Here is a 21,035-nt window from a genome sequence, read left to right as displayed (position 1 = left end):
TCTATGAAACTGAAAGACTAAAAGTAGTATATCATCCTATATTATTTAATAAATGGATGCAGTGGTGTGAACAGAGGAAGCAGCGTCACACTCACATATGGTTGTTTGTGATGTTGCATTAATATCCCTCTAAAAAGCAGTCAAGGAACCAAATCAGCATGTGCAAAGCCCTGCGGTTACCAACAACACTGAGGTTGCTCAGATGAATCCATGCTGTTGGTATGTGGTGTGTTAGCACACGCTAATATAGCTCTGTCAACATCTCCAGTGGGACTTTTCGAATTACCAAAGAGGAACAGCGCATCTTTTTGTGCTGGAAAGGACTTTTTGCCTCATTTGCCCCTCAGTCAGTCTGCTGTGTGCTCCGCAAACAACGGCGGATAAAAGTATCCTCTTAACACGATGTAACGTGTAGAGAGCCCCTCAGAACTGCGATGACCTTAAAGGAGGAAACGACAGCCGTAACGACAGCAGCAGCAGTGGCAGCGGCGGCGGTCTTGAAGTGACCGTCGGCGAAGCCAGGAAGCGCTGCTTTTATGGCAGCCGGGGTCACGGGGTGAAAAGCCTCTGCGATGGAAAGCGCCTCTGCTTGATGGCAAAATCTGGAGCAGCCACATGAAAGGGTCTCCACTGGCCCTGGAAGAAGTTCTGCCTAATTCCACTGGTTACTATTACAGACGTCTGCTAAATCGGAGCCCAAGGAACACACAGACTGTTTTCTCACAGTGGCAGCACGCTGGGTTACAAACATAAAGAGTTTAGTGGAATATCTGTGGGAAACCAGTCTGGAAAAGGTCCAACTGGTAGGAAGTCATGTCAGTTTTAAAGAGTCTTACTTTAATAAATGTGGCCCTTTTTTTTTTTTTTTTTTTTGCTGTTGGTAGTGAAATCATAAGCATTTAAGTACAGTAAAAAATAGCTCAAGAGAATTTTTGCCTTTTTTTCAAACAGCAAATGGAAAAAGAGGGCAAGGCAACCTTATAAAGTAAATTACTAGAGGCCCCCCTCCATCTTTTTAATGTCTCAGCTGTTGTTTGGGGGGCGAGGAGGGCCTTTAATGTGAACGCTATAAAACAAGAGAGGGTGAAATTGGGGAAAAGGGTGACGAGTGAAACCCCCAAAGCAGCTCCAGCAGGGCCCAGTACAACCTCTCGCACTTTTCCAAAAGCCCTCTGTTACATTCAGAGCTTCGTGTTACCGAGAAGATCCGATGTGTTACGTTTCTAACGGCAGATACAAAAAAATAATAATAATGAGGGTGTCACACAGTAGCATCATTATCTAATTTTGGATCAGAGTCGACCTGATTTAGTCACAAATTTCCCCGACAAACACCTACGCCGCGTTAACTTCTCTTCTTCTGTGGTCTCAGTGGAACTGAAAGTAGAGGAAGTGTCTCGCTTGGGACCAGACAGCAGTCAAGGAGAGCACAAGAATCTTTCTACATTTTTGTCATATTACACCTACAAACTGCCAGGTATTTTTCTTGCCATCTTATGTGATAGATCGAGATTTTTTTTTAACAAATAAAAACCTTAAAATGGAGGTGAAGCAGTTAAATTTAAATGCTTCAAAACAAAACTAAACTCTGTCTAAATCCAGCCGGGCGACCGAGTTGTGTGATCAGATGAGAACAAAACTGAGTATTTTGTTTGGTATGTTGTGGTGCAAGTGCAACACAAACTAGCGGTTGGCATTTATCGTATTGTTAATCCTATATTGAGAAAAAGAAGAAATTTAAGAAAAAGAAAATTTGTTATTGGTGTTAAATTATGAAAAAAACACAACTAAGAGTATGATCAGAAATATAATCTTTGCTACTTTTTTTTTCATGTTTTACTCCACCAATGTATCAATAATTACCAGTAAATTCCAAAATATGATACATTGACATTACTGTGTGCAGCTTAGTGATATAATCACACTTTTTTTTTAAGTAAGTGGGGTCCTGAAGAAACCTATTTTGTTTTTCAGGAACAATATTTGCGTATGTGGCACTGTGAATGTTGTGCCATGCAGTCACAGCCATACAGCTACCTAAAAATATAAGTAATTAACATACATTTTGCAATCACGATTCTCACTGTTATCACTATATTACCACAAAATATAAACGCGTAAACACCGACTGTTAGGAGGCACAAACTAAACTGGAGGAAGGTAATGGGAATGAATCTGACTAGCCGGTCAGACAGGATAGATAACTGATTTTTTTTTTTTTTGTATACTTACAAAAGAGCTTGTCTTAAGAGGATTACAACCGCGGGCTCATCTGTGTCTAAAGGTAAGATGCCACAGGTTCGCATGCAATGACCCCGCACGCGTCCCGTAGAGTGCGACTGTGCGTTTTGGAGGTATTCCTAACGTGAAAACAATTCATCTTAACATGCCAGCACAAGTGTTAATCTGCTACTCCCCAATATTTCCTCCCAGCACAGATTAGGCAGCGGTCAGTACCCCAATAACTGCCTCTCGGGCCGGCACGCGGCCAAGGCGGCGGCGAGATTTAACGCGCATCGGGGCTTATTTACTTAAGCAGCAAATAACTTTAAGTGCAGCACGTCTGCCTTTCGTGTCCTCATATTCTCCGAAGTAAAAAAAAAAAAAAAAACCAGCTAATCCCCGCTTTATGATAAGCTGTCGAGGAGCCTGGACTGTCTGCTATAGGGACCAACTCCAGGATTTAAGGTTTCAAAGCCACCTCAAATTAAATTAAACACACAGTGCTCCCTTTAAAACCTCAGAGCTCTTAGACAACAAGAATATAAGTGGCTGTGGGCCGAGAGGGCTTCTTTTGGGTGACCCACCCGGGCCACCATAACTCATCCCTCACGCTCAGTCCTGCTCAGCCGGAGCTCCGACCGCGTCTTTTCCTCACCATTTGCATTTTGAAAACGGGGCAAGAAAGGAAGCGACTGACCTCGGACGTCCTCAGACACTTCCCTGTTTCTGCCTCATCTGCATCGCAGGCTTGTTTGACCCGACCCGGAGCACCCACTCAGTCCAACCCAACCCTGAAGTCCAACTCAGAGCTTGTGGCTTTCATTCCCGGCCTCCTTCACTGTTCCTGAAATCCAACAGTGGTCTCTTTTGCAGCTGTCCACACTTGGATTTGGCCCATTACAGTAAGTGTGTCTGAGCAAAACCAGGTCTCTGTGTAAATGCCAACTCCACAACAGCAACCAGTGGAAAGTGAGGAAATCTGAAGCCTTTGCAGCCTGTTGAAGACCGTAGCTCACGGCGCTACATTACAGCAAGCAGGCAGATATTAAAAATAAAAAGAAAAAAGAAAGCAATGTTAGAAGTAGGCAGGATGAGCGGCTCAAACGGTGCTCTGCAGGAGTCTGTAATTTGTCAGAATTTATGATCAAATGTGATGCAGATTTTGTTTTTCTCCCCACTAGCGCCGCGGTCAGATCTCCCAGCCTCGGTAAGCAGCAGCTTAACTCTCAAATAATTACAATGTTTTGAAGCTGCGGCTCCCCTCCCTCATAAAGTGTGTCCCAAAGTCTTCACACAAAGAGTATTGGCAGTAAATCTATCCAGAACCAGTTCAAAACAACCTCCGGTTTAAAAAAAGAAAAAAAGAGCAAAAAAATAAATAAATAATAAGGCATTGTGACTTTGCTCTTTTGTGGTTCCTAAACCATTATCATCGCTGAGTGACGTATTTGAATCACTGGGTATCTGCAGTGTGTGTGTGAGTGTTGCATTACCTCTGTCATGAGGGATTAAAGGCACAATCCTGTTGTGTTTTTGTTTCCTAAAAAAAAAAAGTGCGCTGACAATAAAAACACAGCTGGAATCCCACTACTGGATTGGAAAAGAAAATTATTTAAAGGCCCGTCAGAAAAACAGTTCACAATTCTGCTTTGTTTGCATTTGAGTCGATGACATCACAAGAGGCAATTTTGCCAAATTTTACCAGACATTTCACGCAACATCCTCCCTTACATCCCAAACATTTTGCCTCACAATACAATTACACATTTGAAGAAGGAATTAGAACAAAAACACTTGAATAAAGAGGAAAACTGGTTGACTTGTGCTTTTTTTGTGACCTTTGATGATGTCACCGAGGGCTTCCTGTATGCAGTCTTCGGAAAGGCTAGATTTCGTGTTGATTAAGTAACAATTTACAACAGAAATACAACAGAAATATTAAAAAAAAAAAAAAAAAACCTGACATGCCGTGTTGCTGTACAGCTGACACTGAGTTTAACCGAGTTCACAGAAAACTCTGGACGGCAGCTTTAAAGATCTAAGTCATGGCGTCGCTGCCCAACAGTGGTAGGTGCAATTTTCCCATCATTGTTGCGGCTCAGAATGGCCGTGCTCTCCAGAATGGTCACCGAGTGTCTCTGTGACAATGCTTCAGTGATCCCCACACACTGCACTAAAGGCTGCTGGTACAAAGACCTTTTGACGCTGATGTTATAATGATGGGGATGGGGGCAGTGTGAGGGGCATCACTCTGGTTCAGCTCTGCCAGCATTCAGCGTCCGCTTGCCACTGCAGCAGCCGGCCCCTCCCCTCACGCGACCCATCATGCATTCAGCCACTGTTGAAATGCACTGGAGACTCTTCGTTTTTGAGTGTGTGTGTGTGGGGGGGGGTGTGCGCACCCATCCCTGTGTAATTGACATTAAGATCTATGAGACGGGGTAGGTGCTCCGGGTACCTGCTCCGGAGAGCGGGAGAAGTAGTAGGAGGCAGGTTGGGGAGAAACAAAAGAAATCGAAGCCACACACGTGCGCATGTTTGGAGCTGGCTCTCACCGGCTAATTACTGCTGCAGCAGCACGGCTCATGCTGCGGGACAAAAACGCTTAAAGAGGAGGGGAAGATTCTGCAGATGATGTTTTGTGTGTATTAGCTGCTGTTGGATGCACACGGCTGCTGGTAATCGCTCTGTGTGTGTTGGCCGGATGCACATGCTGCCCGTGCATAATGCAAAAACGGTCCAGCAGCGTTCAGGTGGCGGCGTTTGGGAGGAGACCCCACGGCCAGCCTACACTACTGCGCACGGTCTCTCCGCACAAGGCCAAGTTGCTGCATCCATCATCTCCCCCACCTCCCTTTCACCCCACCACTAGGGAGGGACCGGCTACCCTTGAAGTCTGATTGGCCACCCTGCCTGGTCACCCCCACCTGAGCTGTCAGTCAGTTTGTTCATATCATATGAGCGTTTTATGACATAAATGCTCCTTTTGTTGTCTTACAACCACCATTGATACTTTTTTTGTTTCAAATTTATTTTTTAAAAAGTGAGACATTGCAAATTGATTAATATTTACATGTAAATCTATGAGATTATAGTCAAGAGGCTAATTTCCTTTTACCCCCATTGACAAGTTGCATGTGACGTTTAAGAAGACAAAGAAAAAGCAGCCTCAGACTACTGCACAAGAAAAAAAATTTTTTTCATAAAGACGAAAAAGAGGTATGTAAATAGTTGCTTGCCATTTTTAGTCTACAATGGTTTGATAATGCTGATTTTAAGTTGATAAAGAGCTGCATGTAGTTAAACCATGCTAAGCTAAACAAGCTAATCGTGTGACTAGTGGCCTGAGCCACTGTATCAAACAAATCTACTTCATAGTAGCTAACAGATCCATGTGTTTTGTTTGGGTAAATAAATAGTTTTATTATTCAACTTTTGACCTGCTGTTGATTGTAATATAAGGCCAGTCCAATATCGACTCGGTTCGATTGGGGATCAAAATTGCAACATTTATTAAATTTTTAGCTGCTGCTGTTCGCCTTCACAATGCACGGAGTCAAACAATCCAAAATCTCTTTGCCCCCTCATTGGCCTGTGGTGGCGCTGCACCAAGAACTGCTGAAGACTACAACATAAAAAAAAAACTCTGAAGGAGGCATGAGTGCAACGTCCTTCATCTTCACAAAATCTAAACAAAAATGGATCAGGGTCAAAGGTCTAATTTAGGTGAAATTGCATTTTTGTGCCCCACCCTTGTGCCGTTTGTGCCACTGCTTGGCTTTCCTGAGAAAAATAAACCTAGACACGCCCCTGTCCACCGCGCTCCCTGGCCCTCCTCCCTGTTCCCACTCTTCCCTTATAGCCTCCTCGTCCCCTCTGACGTCTGGGGGGGATTTCCCCTCCACCGCAAAAGCGGGCTCATGATGAAAATGACAGCTGCTTTTGGGGGCATCATGAGGGCTTTCCTCTGATGAAAGCATGAGGAGGTGTACGGAAATCGGAGGACAAATTTGCTCCTGTAGAGCGGCCACTGACTCATCCTCTACTGAGGAGGGTTTTGTTTTTCCTTTTCTGTGACTGAGTGGTGCTCAGAGATCCTAAGATTGCACTCTGTTCGGGCCGCGCGGCTGAAACCATCTCGATAAAATGACCGTTAAGACACCCGTGCAGATTTTCCAGAGTGTCTGATTGACGTTTCTTGGTTCTGCCAGACCCTACAGTGGAGGAAACCCTCCAATTACAGCACGAGTGTCAAACTTGACTATTTGTGGCCTCTGGATGGATTTTTTTTTTTTGAGGCCCCCGACCACAGTTCAAGAATAAAGTAGGCCAAAACTAAACCAAAACCTTCAAGATAACAGTTGTGTATTTAAATGTTATCAATCAAATCAGCCGTTTGTTTCTGTACACTTGCAAATGACATCAATGTGAAAATATGTTTGATATTATTTTATTTTAAGGAGCACTCACTGAATGCAGAGAGAGCTACTTATTATTTTAACCATTTGTTAAAGGGGCTTTTTCAATACATTTTGGACATTCTTTATTTTAATAAGTCCCAAAATGAAAATGAGTTCGACACCCCTGACACTACAAACACGTTGAGGTATCTGGTTAAGGGAGGAAAAACATAATTTTTCACCCACACCCACCTTTTCTTTTGGGAGAAAGTTTGGACACTACACTGGATTTGGAACATACAGCCAGAGTTACGATGAAATGGTGTTACACCGAAGCATAGTCACGTGTCACAGTGGCCCAGTCAAAGTTCAGACCTCGATTCCATTGAAACTCTGTGGCAAGGAATGAAAATTAGTCCTTCACATTCATTATTCCGTCCAATCTGACTGGCCTTGAACTATTTCGTGAAGAGAAACGGACCAAAAATCTGATTTCTAAATGTCCGTGTCGTATCCATCACATCAAATCTGAACAAATGCATCAACGTTTATAAATGGCTGTAAGAACGACAAAATGTCAAAAAGGTTTAAGGCACCACATAAATGTGCAATGTGGTAAATTAATTCCATGGACACACAGTTCCGGTAAATAAGTCAGTGAATAACATGTTTGCACTTCGACCAGGGGAGCGTGCCTTTGCACAGAACAGCCGTGCACTGATGCTGCAGCGATATTTTTAACCCATTCAGCTTCACCGATCAGAAGCATTAATATTCAACCCAACAACATCAGCGGATTACTGTCCATGCAGTAAGTGGGAAATCGGACATAAATTATAACAAGGGCGAACAATTCGAAACGCATCTGTCGTGAGAAGTTTATTCTGAACTCTAAGAAAAGTAAGAAAATCCACTGAACTTGATGTATAGCAGCATCAAATCATCTTTCATGTCTCCCAAGAAACAAACGGGGAATCATGATTTATTGTCATGTTGCCTGCGGATGAAACTGGTCTGAAAGATGAGCCCACACACACACACACACACACGCACACACACCCCCGCACACGCAGTGTGTGTCCTAACGGTGTGAAAGCATGCAGTCGGGATCGTGGGCGGTCGGAGAGCTGATCGCCTTAATTGATCGATTTTCAATCATCTGACATCCCGTTTGTCACAAAAACAAATCTTTACTCTCGGACGTTTTGTTGAGCGATAAGGAGGGCGCGTGTCTGTCTGATTCAATCAGCCACTCTGCAGCTACTAGACAGGCACCAAAACAGGGGATGGCCCATTGTTCCGCCCGTCTCTGCTGAGGTGAAGCTGGTTGCGCATGGAGAGCCGCTCACTGACCAATTAGAGCGCAATCACTATAGCGAATAAACTAAAAAAAGAAAAGAAGGAAGAAAGAAAAAAATCCACTGCCTTCACATAAGGGAAACCTGATGCAAACTCAACCTCATACACTAAGTGTCTTTTTTTTTTTTTAAGTAATAAATCAGATTTCTTACCAGCCACTGTGGATCTGTCCATGTAATTGAGGACGTTCCCAAAGCTGAGGATTCCCGCAGAGACAGCCGGTGTGCGGTACCGGCGCAGCGCGTCGCGGAATTTCTGGCCCGGCTTGCAGGAGTGAAGGTCCGGGCTGGGCTTCAGTCCGGGGCTCATGCTGCCCGACAGCGTGCGCACCTCGTCCGAACTGCTACTGCCCTCGATCTCGCATCCGTCGCTCTCCACGCACATGATTTTCTGGCACGGAAGATCCAGCGGAGAGACGCAAAGAGTGTGAGAGAGAAGGTGTGAGGAGAAAAAAAAATAAAATAAAAAATAATTTAAAAAAAAAAATAGTTAAGCAGGGCAGAGCAAACGCCGAGCGGTGGTCACTGGGTTCGGCTGAGATCAGATGTTGTCTTCGTGGGAGAAGCGCAGGATCGCGTCCGGATCATATTTTTCTGGTTGTGGACGGTGACGGACGGCTGAGCGCTCCTTAGTTTCTCTCTCTCCGTCTCTCTCTCGGGTAAAGCGCTGTAGTGGAGGGGTGTGACCTGGCTCTGCTAACTCCTCCCCCGATCTGGCTGCGGATGGTGTTGCACCTGATTCCTGGGGATGCTGCTGGGACATCGGCATGACAGTGGTGTGGTTTTTCTCAGCAGTATTAAACAACCCGGAAGTCATTTCATTTATCTCATCTGCTACAAATCCACACCGTGTTTTACAATTAAATGATGGTTTTTAATGCTGTCGCGGTTTCTTTTTCATTAGCAGGCTGCTGAATAACTGGGTAGGTCAGAGATATCACGGAGGCGCGACTCAGTAAATTAGAATTTCATAAAAACGCCTCAAAATCAGAAACGTATTTATAGTGAAAAAGTATCTGGCCCCTTCCTGGCCTGTTCATGCGTTTTTTGTTTATCAGACAAAGAAACCTGGGTTTTCAAAATTCAGTTTTCAAATGATGGTTTCATTTTAGAAATGACTTAGATTAGGCCATTCCAAACCCCCTTTTTTTGGTCTTTTATTTATTTGTCTTAGCATGAACAACCTGTTCAAGGTCATACCACAGCGTGTCAATCCAATTTTAGTAAAAAAAAAAAAAATTGACCAAACCACTCTAAAACCTTATTTTTTTGTATTATTGATGACTAGTATAGTAATCCACCTCTCTTCATATATTACATCACAATTTAAATCAATAAATCAATCAACTTTATTCTTATGCCATGTGGTAGTGTTGGTTACCGTCAGTTGAGTCGGCTTTCTCATCAGACGAGAAACTTTACGTCGACGCACAATAAATATAAAAATGACACGATTAAAAATAAATACTTTCAAATATTAAATTATATAAATTTGGAGGAGCATCAGGTTATCTTTATCTGATATTAAAAACAGTTTCCTTGATTTGGAACATTTAAGCGTAACAACAAAAGCAAAAATATATCAGTCAGGATCTTTTTCACAACCCTGTTGCATTCAGGGTGAGATATATTTACAAAATGTCGCTGATTGATTCAGCTAACATATGTAACCACTCTTTTTCCCCATGTCGTGAAAAACTCCCACAGGCCTGAACGGGTCACCAGTCCACATCAGGACAACTTGAAACTAGTGTGAATACCTCCTGTTTGTCTGTTTGTGTAAATTTTGTATTTTTTGAAATGCTGGTTACGTTACTTTTGTAAACCGTTTTGCTTGATTTAAATGCAAATACTGTGAATGGCTGATATTTAGTCCCCCTCAAAATTTACAAACACATTTTGGATCTGTGTCTTGAGCAAAGATACAACCATTTTTAGTTTACTGGTAGAGTCCCAGGGGCGGTTCTAGAAAGGGCCCAGCAGGGGCCAGTGCCCTTGTAGGACTACTTTTGGCCCTTGGTAAGGCCCCTGTACTAAAGGCAGAGTGGGTAATAGGGAGAATTAGGAGGATTCCCGGCGGGCCGATCCATTTGTGGACCGGTTGGCACTGGGGAAAAATCATGACAGTTGAATATGTATCTTAGCAGTGGTGTTTTCTCTAATTTGATCTGCTCCTTTACGAGATGGAACCAGCATTTTGGGAGCTACAGTTTGATGAAAAACACCCCTGAAAAGCTCACAGTTGGTTGAGTCCACTTTGATAGTGCAACATGGACCAAAAGTCTCAGTGGAGTGGACAAGCAGCCAAAGAAATTACTGGACTGGGTGTTCCTATTGTATAGGACAGACGTCCACGCGTACATTTTACCGTACGAAGATTATAGCCTTGCTTGGAGCAGAATCTAACAAAACATCAAAGAGAACCACATGCAAATATGATCAAGTTAGCAGCACCAAATAAAAAAAAAACAAGGGATTGGATCCTCCTGAGGGACAGGGCTGATAGGAGATGAGATCATTCCTCATTCAGCTCTAAACATCACTGCTGAGTCACAAAGTGGATTAAAATGAAGGCGTCATCTAGATCAGAGACAAAGCAGTAAAAAGCACTGTGGAATACCATTAATGTACGATTACTTTCCCCATGAAAAGCTGGGATCCACAGCTTGTTTGGCGTGAATAAATAAGTGTTAGCACATGCTAAAAGACCAGGCGAAACATCAGGTTAAAGCCTGCAGTAACTGAGCTTGGGGCTTTTTGCTCAGACAGACGTGCAGCTGACAAGTATGCTCTTTATAGTCTACATCAGAAGGCTGTAAACGACACCTGTGAAAACCATCCAGTTCACTGTTGTGTTAAGCATCGTACAGTTTTTCTTAAAACCCGGTCTGGGTGATATTTTTAGATCTTCCCAGCGACATTCACGATAGTCTGAGGCTCCATTATGTTGTTATCTATTCCTGCATTTATGTTCAAGCTAAAATCAAACCTTCAACATCCCATTTTTTAAATTTTTTTAATTTTTTTACATGTCTGCTACATCCACGGGGGGAATCAGTCTACGAGTCCAGAGTTAAAACCAGTGTATCACAATGTTCCCAATTTACTAGTGGAATCAGGACTGCTTATCAACTTCAATATCCTGGTTGTCTGTGGGATTTCCTGCACTGCTCGCATTGCAAAGCTGTTTGCACAAAAGATAAGAGCATCTGCAGAGAGTGATCAGATCAACAAATGCAGCGGGGTCAGTGAGTCAAGAAAGAGGCCGAACAAATGCTGTTGCCGAAAACTGAATTTTGTCTTTGGTTGTCGAAAGGGTTGTGCATTAGAGAAAAATTGTAAAAACCTAGCAAAAATGTTAAGTAATTTTTACAAAGTTTTGACATTTTTTGACTAAAATTGATTAATTTGATTATTTAAAAAAGACCCAAGCAAATATAGCACAAGAAGAAGCGAGGAAATTTGTGCTTGGTAGACTTTTTTTTTGGCAAGAAATCTCAATACAATTGAAAAGCCTGTTTCTCTCCCTTAGATAAGAAGCATGAATTTGTGGGTCGGCAGCTGAGTTGAGCTTGATTTTTGGTGGAGGGAGTGTGATGATATGGAGCGCCACTCCTTTCATTAATAATAGTAATAATAATAACAAGGATTACCACCACTGGAGCAATCCCATGCCTCCATTCTTAGGAACCAGAGTCTATCCTCCAAGATTAATCAAAGGCTACCATTTTCTCCAAAGTGGAGAAGATGGCAAGGCCTGACCTCAACGCCACTTGTTGAGGATTTTGACCTCCATTGCTGGATTTGCTTAATTGACCACGCTGGTCATCAGATGCTTAAATGGGTTTACTGAAGAACTGTCGTTTACAACGGTGCATATATAGTGAAGCAGTTTCTGAAAATGCAGAAATAATAAATAAGAGTTCCAACTTACTGTTGCGATAATATAAATGTAAAAATTAACACAAGTGAGTAAACAGACCTAAAACATCCGCAGTAATTCCCTTTGTAAAGTGCTGCTTAAATTTGAATGATGCAGAATAGTACCTGGAATCAATCTGGCTCTAACTGCCCAAATCTCAAGACTAACAGTTAAATATAAAGATAATTTCGATACTAAATCACAACCGTTAAGAGTAAAACAGACATTGAAAAACTATAGAAATATACCAGCAGCTAAGCAACGCTGTCAGAAGTTAGTTTACATCCACCTATTTATGTAACATAACTAATATCACTACTCACATCATCAGTGACTGCCGCTCCGCTTCAAACAGTAAACGGAAAACAGATCAACAGACAAACGTCAGGAAGAAGAAAAGAAACGGCACCAACCTCCTTCAAAATAAAAGGAAGCACTTCAAAATAAAAGCATAGACACGAGACTATGTAATTCACGGAAGAGCCAACAGACGTCGAACTACTTGAAGAATTATTTACACCAGTCAGCACTTTCGGGATCAGATTGTGCATGCTGTTTGCGCCAGAATGATATCCAGCCACGCTGGCTGACTTGCGTCAAATGATGGGACGTACTCCCACAGCAGCGTGCGACTATACGCTGGTGTGCGGCACGAGTAGGAGGTGGCGGGCTGTTGGCTCTTCCGTGAATTACAGAGGTCCCTGTTTGCTAAATGAATAAATTGTTGACAGCCAATTTCAAACCTCAATTATCCAGCCCTCCCTCCAAAAAAAAGCGACACAAAACAAGAGTCAACAGCAGAAGAAGCTGTTGGTTAGAAGCTGTGGTTAGAATTGGCAGAGAGGATTTGACAAGATTTTCATTGGCACAACCCACGTACTCTGCTGCTCCACCAACAAATACAACTCTCTTATAAATGTGGCACCGTTTAAAGAGAAATAAAAAGGCTTTCCAAGGGTGTAAGACTTGCTGCCAAGAAGCGTTGTTAAGGGAAACGCACATCAGGAGAGTTGCAATGCATATCGCCATCAACGTGTGCCGCTTGGAGCCTGTTGTGCTGCTGAGGCAGGGCAGGTTAATGGACGCCAGCCTTGGAGAGTTTTCTCAAATGCATTAATGTTTTCCGAACAGAACAGGTTCCAAAAGTGCATTGGAGAGGCGGCCATTGACCAGGTGCTTTGGCAGTGGCGCAAAAAAGTGGGTATGCAGTGCATGCAACGCATAGGGGCGCTGCACTAGAGGGGGCGCAAAAGCGATGTGGGGATTTTTTTTTTCTAGGCAGCATTTTATGTACTTAACAGCTGTTCGTGTATGAAATGATCAATAACAGAGGAATAGCACTGATTAGGCGCCTCTCGCCTCCCATACAGGCAGCTTGGGCAACGGCCCTTCGACAACGCGCTGAGGAGCGTTTTTTTTTTTCCTTTTAAATTTGAATTGTAGGAATGCACTCGACAACAGGGAGCTAAAGATGGGCAGCAGAAAAACCTCCGGGGCACAAAACAGAAAACGGAAGGGGGAGGAATAAAGATGTTGGAGAACCGAAGAAAAGCTTTTCAAAGTGGTTGAAAGACGGAAGGTAAGTAATGTCAGTGTATCAACAAGAGAGTTGTAAATATTCATGTTAGCTTAAGCTAGCCTAAAATGACAGGTGGTTGCTATTGTCTCCGCCCCTTATTGAACCAATACGGGACGCGATTTATTCCGTATTGCTATAAATGTCTGATAGACACACCTATCACACACATCTCAACAATAAGTGTAATAATAATGACCAAAAAAAACCCAAAAAAGAACACCGAAAATATTAAGGTCAGCTAAATTGTCGTTTCGGGACCCTCTCCCGCCCCCCACGAACTGACGCTGCTGTCACGGTTGCTTAGAGACGGTTGCTACGCAGCCGCGGTGAGCTATCAACCCGCCTCTTTTTAAAATGTCCACCCGATAAAACACCGTCCTTAGAAGTAAAACCTCTGGCAAAAATACAGACAGTAGTGGGAAGACACAGGCTAAACAATCACAGTGAAGTTTAACAGGGGCATTAAAATAAATGTGTCGATGGCGATATTCAGGGCGCATAGTTTGTTGTTTGATATCAGACAGAATGGATCAGGAGAGGAACCGCAGGCCCGTCAGAACCTAAAAAACCAGACATCAGTCTCTTCATCCCTCGATCATGTCCTGAGACCGAAAAATAATATAGATGGCAATTTAAAGAATAAATCATACAAATAGATTAATAGTAAATAAATAAATATTGTGAAGAAAACATTAGAAACGTTTGTTAGGTTTGTGTAGGAAAAATGTTGATATCTTTTATAAATACAGTGTTTTGTGGTCAATATTATTTCACCATTTTATTAATGTGGGTTGCCAGTTTGGATCAGGCTTCCTCAAGCTATAAGAATGATAACAAAAAGCCTCAGACCTGCAGCCCACAGGCGGTTCTAGACACAGGCCAACAGAAGTGGCTCTTTGGCTCACTTATATATTAAATTATGAAATATTGCACCGTTTTTTGTTTCATTCTTTTTTAATTGCCCTGTAGGCAACAATTTATTCACATATATGTACATTTATTATTATTGATACTTTAATTAAAAAATTTGTTGTACAAGTTTTAAGTGGGGGGAGGGGCGATGACATGTTCGCATGCACCTCGGAAAGTAGTTGCGCCCCTGTGCTTTGGATGGGAAATAATTTTTCGCGTACATCTGAAGCTGGTGACGTTGCTATTTTCAACAAATAAATACATTTACTTTTCTCTGCTAAGCTTAGTTACATTTTCATTATTGTTTTGTTTTGACCTAAATTTAAGACACAATGTCTAATTTTTAAAAAATGTGATTAATCAAATGGAAGCATGTAACTTTTGCATAATATCCTAAATATTATAATACATTTATCATTTCTAAATCCAGAATCGTCTTCCTTAGAATGCATGTCAGACTTTAAATACTTTAAAACTTTAAAAAAATAAAAATAAACAGAAAATCTTAAATACACATTTTTAAATCTAACACGGTGGCATAAATCTTTTCCCAAAGAAAGATTTATGTCGTTGTCTGCATCAGGGATAAGAAGCTCGAATAGCTGGCAAGTCTGACTTTAGCATTACCACCAGCTTGGATAAAACTTAAAATCCTGATCCAACATAGAAACTTTCTGAATCACAAGTCTCATGACAGTTCTTAACTTCAATACATTTATATTTAATCACAACACAACTGCTATAATATGTATTTTCATCATCACACACAATGAATAAGAAGACCGGCTGACTGAATCTTCGGTTAAATTTGTTACTAAGACATTTTTTGAAGTTAAACTCTCAAACTGCTATACATAATTAAAATGTAAATAATTCTATTGTTTAATATATCATGTGATAGTGCAAGCAGGCTGAGCTTTTCAATAGAACGACAAGTGGACAATGGATGGATTGTAATTTTCTTCTTACAGAACAATGTTTCTGGGTTCCTGTATTGCATTAGCGAGGAGCCAATACGTCTACTCTCCAAAGATTTCTTGAAGTATTCCCAGCACCAAATAGTTGTCCAAAAAAGCAATCCATAAGCCCCAACTCATGACACTGAACTGGAAGGTGTGAATGACAGAACGAACACAAAACATTGTAGATTTATAGCCATCTTGTTCAATTTTGCTGAAAGGCGGAAGGTACGTTTGGCTGTGCGACAGCCATCCCAAGGACGTTTCTTGCCATTTACCAAAAATTGCCCCCCGAAAATGAGCCTTGCTCAATTAGTTAACCCAGTAAAAAGCAAATGGACACATGATAAAGAGAAAGATGTAAGGAAAAGGAGATGCAACAAAGGGGAGAGAGACTAAACGCTGGCATCTGAAAGCTGGACGGCTGGGTGCCTCTGACTGGCTGCAGAAGCTTGGCATTCAGAGGATATCAGGGTTGAATTTGGAATGCATTAGCATGCACCGAGTGAGTCTGCATTGTTTGATTTAGATTATACTGAGAAACCTCTTTCAACAGAATCTGCACAATTCCTTTGTTTCAACAATTATGCGCTTACATCCCAAAGACATTGGCAAGTGAAATCTCTTTCCTCTGGATCTGTGAATTAGACCACGAAAAGTGCATCCTGAACCCGATCGAGGCTTCCAGACAACAATCCTGCAGAGGTAACCAAGAAAATGAGAGAACACAGAAAGAGAGTAGACAGGGCTGAAGTGGCTGGTGGCTTATAGGAGGGAGCCGTGGTTGTGTCTCCCTCTGTGAAGCCCCCCTGCCACCCTCCGACCCCCAACACAACACTTTCTTTGGCTTGTGTTTGATATGCTGCTCATGTCGGTGGGATCCTGTTTGCTTTTCCATGGCGCAGAATGGCTTTGGTGGGCCCAGGTCTATCTCTCCCTCTGTATTCTTCTCTGTGGCTCAGAGGCACCGAGTCGCAGCGCCGGCCTTCCTTCCTGTCTCTGCGCAGGGCCTGCAGTGCAGGATGGGAGATAACCTGCTAATCGCTGGCCGGGTGCAGCGCCTGAAAAGCGTGATAAAAGTCCGCCTTCTTCTGCCAGTAAAGTTTAAATGTCCCACTAGCCACGTGTGTCTGTCAGCTGCGTGTCTATCAGCTGTTCCTCCGGTCTGCACCACTTCCAGCCCACAGAAACCTCCAGACCTTTTTTTTTTTGTCTTCCCTTCCTTTTAGGGAACAGCTAATTGTTAAACAAAGCAAATATGCAGACTCTGCTTTTGTTTAACGCATAAAAAGCACTGGGAGGGTGCCTCGTTCTTCTTAAACTATTTTCTGATTTATATTTTTAATCGTAAATCTAAAAAAAACAAGTTTACTGAGAGGAAATATAACATCGCCAAAATATTGAAATATGTGGCCTTCCTATTGTCTCTATCAGCCGTGTTTATGAGCATAAATGTTTTTCCTTCCTATACCAAGAAGCCGCATTCTCTTGGAAGACTGTGTACGTTTGAGGTCCACAAGGAGAGATCCGAGGACTCCGTCTCCACCCTCGATGAAGGGAAAATCACCATCAGTTGGGCTTTTTACCACCCCATCACTTTAGGTCTGTGGAATACGCACTGCAAAAACACAAAATATTGCTGAGTCATTTGGTCTAGTCTCTAGTGTAAATATCTTGCGGTCAAGATTTGTTTGTAAGTTGATGGTGGATCCAAATGTAGAACGAAGGTGTGCAGGTGATATTTAATGAAAAAATAAGGGACCAAAAAAAAAAACATACAAAATCCACAGGAGGCCTGGGCAGAAAAGAAATAATAAAATAAATCCAAGGAAACACAGACAAGGAGAGATGAGGAGCAACAGAGACGAACGGGGAGTAACTAGAGGAACCAGCAAGGAGTGACTGAAGAAGAGGAGCTTAAGTACTGCGGAAATAAAGAACCGTGGCTAATGGAAAACAGGTTGCAGGTGTGAGTGGAGAGAGCAGACAGCAGACTGAGGAGAGAAAGAGAAAACGACAGGGGGCGAGCGAGCAAACACTGGGGACTGGGAAAAAGATCTAACATAATGAGTAACTAAGACCTAAGAGACATAATGAGCTAGAATAACAGAGAAATGAGAGAATTAAAGAAAAACAGGGACAAAACTGATCTGGCCAAAATAAGAAACACAAAATACTGAAACTAGAATAACCAAGTAAGCCAAAGTAAAACAAAATTACAGCTGATCTAAATAAAAAAAGAGGAAGTAAGGAACACAGACATAAACAAAACCCCAAACCCAACCAAATAACATAGGATCCTAACACTTGTCACACCTGAAATAAGACAAAACCAACTTAAAATAACTTTTCAGGAAGATACAAGAGCTTGCTTTAAGTCAATAATTCCTTAATATTGATGAAAAAATACTCGATCCATTGGCAGACTCTTTCATTTATAACAAGACATTTTCCCCTTTTTTAAAGTGAAATAATCTACCAATGAAACAAGGACTTTTTCATCAATATTATGTAATTATTGACTCTCAATAAGCTCCTATGTTTTGCTGAAAAGTTACTTATACATTAGTTTTTTTTCTTACTTCAAGTGCACTAAGATATTTGCTCTAGAAACTTGACCAAAAACACGACGTCATGTTTTTGCAGTGTAAGAACATGGGAGCTTTACGTCACATCGCGTTTCCTCAAGATCTGACTGTGGTCACTCCTCTGTCACATGGAGCCCACCAGGTACTTCTGTTGGATGACACTATTGTATTCGTAAAGTACTTTTGGTTTTTCTCTGTGTTGTGGATTGATTTTGAGTTTCAGTTTTGGTTCTGCTGAGAAGCACCTGATGCAGATGTAAAGAAAATCCTGTCATAAATCAGTCACGTTTTTCCATAACCAAAATGGTTACACACACTGTGAACATTTTTCTCACTGTCTTCGCTGGTTGGGCTTACCAACATTATTTCTATTTGTTAAATGGCAGAATGAGAGGCAGATCTTTTTTTTTCCCCCAAGATCTTTTATTATTATTATTATTTTCTTTACATTCTTAAGTTTACAGTCACTTCCTAAGTATTTGGCAGCATTGCCTTTTAAACTGTATGACTTGGATTGACGTTTTCTTCCACAGCTTTGTCACAAGGTTCGTAGATAGCCTTGCTTGCAAACACTTTTTCAGGTCAAATTATCTCACTAATTCATGCCTTGTGGTGGCCTCTTCAAAACATTGACTTTGTTGTCCTAAAAGCACAAATTTTACGATGTGCTTTTTTCTCATTAAATACCCGCTGTGCTTCAATTTATTAAGAGTTCGAATTTATCCAGCGTGGAGTCAGAAAATGTGCCTAAAAGTGATGATATGGTCAAAATATTCACTTGCGCACAGAGTGTAAGTAAACTTCTGAATTTGAAGAAAGTAATAGAACAATCTCTCTAATTATTCTGCAATTTTAGTAAACAGAATCATTTTTAATAACCGTTCTTAAACAGAAAAGGTTTAATTCGATTTAATGTCAGCTTACGTTCCAAAAAAGGGAGAATAAAAGCAAAGTGAATGTCCTTATACTATCTATAAGCCTTCGGCTCGTCTCATGACTCAGCTGTTATCTTCACATATCCAGGAGACGCAGTGAGAGCATTTCACCCTCCATGATGTGGGGTCTTTTTACTGGATCAGCTCTGTGTCTGTTCCCCCTCTCATACATTTGTTTTTGGAGCCGGAGCCGTCTAGGCTTTGCCCGGTCTTGAGGTGAAGGACCAACTACTCTGACCTTTCTGCGCCCGTCGTGACCCGGTCACCGTCTGTGCTATCACCCGGCAGGTTTTGGGAGCAACTGCACACAACGGCCTTGGCGTTTGGCCGCCGAGGTTTGGAACAGATCCGAGGAGATGTCTCTGAATCGGAGGGGGTGCAGAAGCTGAATATCTTAAATTTATAATGGTCAGGGCCATCTTCTGTCTGTCTCTTTAATTATTTATCGGACATTGTCAACCAGACTGGGCGCCTCAGCCCTGGATCATCGGTCTCTGTTGATCATTGCATGACATAAAGCTAGCTCATGCAGACTTTTGCCATGGGAACGCTGAACACACAAGCTCACATCGTGGGCTTTGCAAAAATGTTCACACCTTTTGAGCTTTTGTCATCTTGTCACATTACAACCTCAACCTTTGATGAATGAAAATAAAGTAGTGCCTTATTGTGAAGTGAACGGGAAATCATACGTCCAGATTGCCTTCAGAAGTCATCATCAGTAAACGGTCCACCTGTGCGTAACATAATCTCAGTAGCAACGCAGCTGTTCTGTGATGGCCTCAGAGGTTTGGTGTGGGTGTCGGGAAACCAAAACAGAACATCATACACAGCATCGGCCCAGTGGAAAAACTGCAGCGAAGGCATCATGCTGTGGTTCCGTTCGCACGCATTTTCATCCACTGACAGGATGATGACTCTAAATGTACAGCAAAAGCCTCAATGAAATGCTTTACAAAAGGGGTGTCAAACTCCAGTCCTCAAGGGCCGATGTTCTGCAGTTTTTAGATGTGCCACAGGCACAAAACACTGGAATGAAATGGTTTAATTACCTCCTCCTTGTGTAGATAAGTTCAGGACACCGGCTCTTGAAGACTGGAGTTTGACACCTTCGGTTCACATAAAGGTGTATTCATATGATAGAAAGTCCTAGTTAAAGTGCAGGTCGCGAATACGGCTAAGAATCTGTGACCTACTTAAATATTGATGCTTTTCCTTCAATCTGACTGACCTTGAACTATTTGTAAATAAGTATGTGCCATTTATACTGCTACAGAAAATTGATTTGGTGTGTATGTGCATGCATGTCAGCATGGTGACCTTAATTAATCGTCAACAACTGTTGAACATGTTTGAATAAAAAAAAACAAAAAACAATAATCTTCCATATTCCTGTTCTGATTACCACTAACAATTTCTAAATGTTGTCAAGTTTAAATACCACTCAACTCTCCAGTCACACATTTCTTCTAATCATCCGTCACCTACACCCAAACCGTGGGCTTTCTGCAGTTGTCACCGCTAGATTATTTAAAATATGATGGAACCCTCTTACTATTTTTTGCTTGTGACTCGCAGTAATACACAGCTGCAGAAGTATTATCATCTTTATGACATGCTGGAAATGTCAGATGATGCAATTGTCCAAATAAATGACAATTTATTTGGAGGGGTGGAGAGGGCCCTTCTTCCACGTGACGTCAGGGCTCTGCAGCAGTTTGCCTGCGATAAGGGCGGAGAACAACTTCACATCCACAAATGTGGTTTGACTCCTCTTATCACCGTTCTGTGGAAGGGTGAGGGCAGCGCAAACACGGTGCCGATACGTTGTCTCTTTCCCGACAGCGAAGTTCGCACATTGTTCACGAGCCATTTCTGGTCATTGATGATATCATCAACGCATTCTGATTGAGGACGACTCCCATGCTGCTCCGTCAAGTGATTGCGTCCCCGTCCCTGAGTAAATACCAAGAGGGCAGGGTCAGGCTCTCTCGCCTCGCTCCCGGCTCCATCACTCCTTCAGGCTTGTGCAATTTATTAGCCATTGTGACAGTTTCCTGTAAAAGCTGGACTCAGCATGACGGAAAAGGAGAGGTATGCAGAAAAAGCGCTCTGAAACACGGATCACAATAGCCATTGTGTTTTAAGATACAGGTCAA

At 42.2% G+C, this 21,035-nt stretch overlaps 1 protein-coding gene across 2 annotated transcripts in view; it reads right to left on the bottom strand.

Annotated features, from left to right (window-relative positions):
• The window catches only part of spns2 (SPNS lysolipid transporter 2, sphingosine-1-phosphate), a 78,641-nt gene extending 69,733 nt beyond the window's left edge, over window positions 1-8,908 (bottom strand). The window contains exon 1 of one of the 2 annotated variants that reach the window (XM_032576383.1): window positions 8,135-8,908. In XM_032576383.1, coding sequence (XP_032432274.1) covers window positions 8,135-8,366 — 232 coding nt within the window. In that variant the 5' untranslated portion in view covers window positions 8,367-8,908. The remainder of the gene's footprint in view (window positions 1-8,134) is intronic. The other variant, XM_032576384.1, reaches the window with a different exon arrangement.
• Window positions 8,909-21,035: the final 12,127 nt, after the last annotated feature.

The sequence above is a fragment of the Xiphophorus hellerii genome, chromosome 11, assembly GCF_003331165.1.
Source record: "Xiphophorus hellerii strain 12219 chromosome 11, Xiphophorus_hellerii-4.1, whole genome shotgun sequence".
NCBI classification, from domain to species: domain Eukaryota; kingdom Metazoa; phylum Chordata; class Actinopteri; order Cyprinodontiformes; family Poeciliidae; genus Xiphophorus; species Xiphophorus hellerii.
The sequence above is the reverse complement of the archived record's forward strand: the minus strand, read 5'-3'. Positions and strand labels throughout refer to the sequence as shown.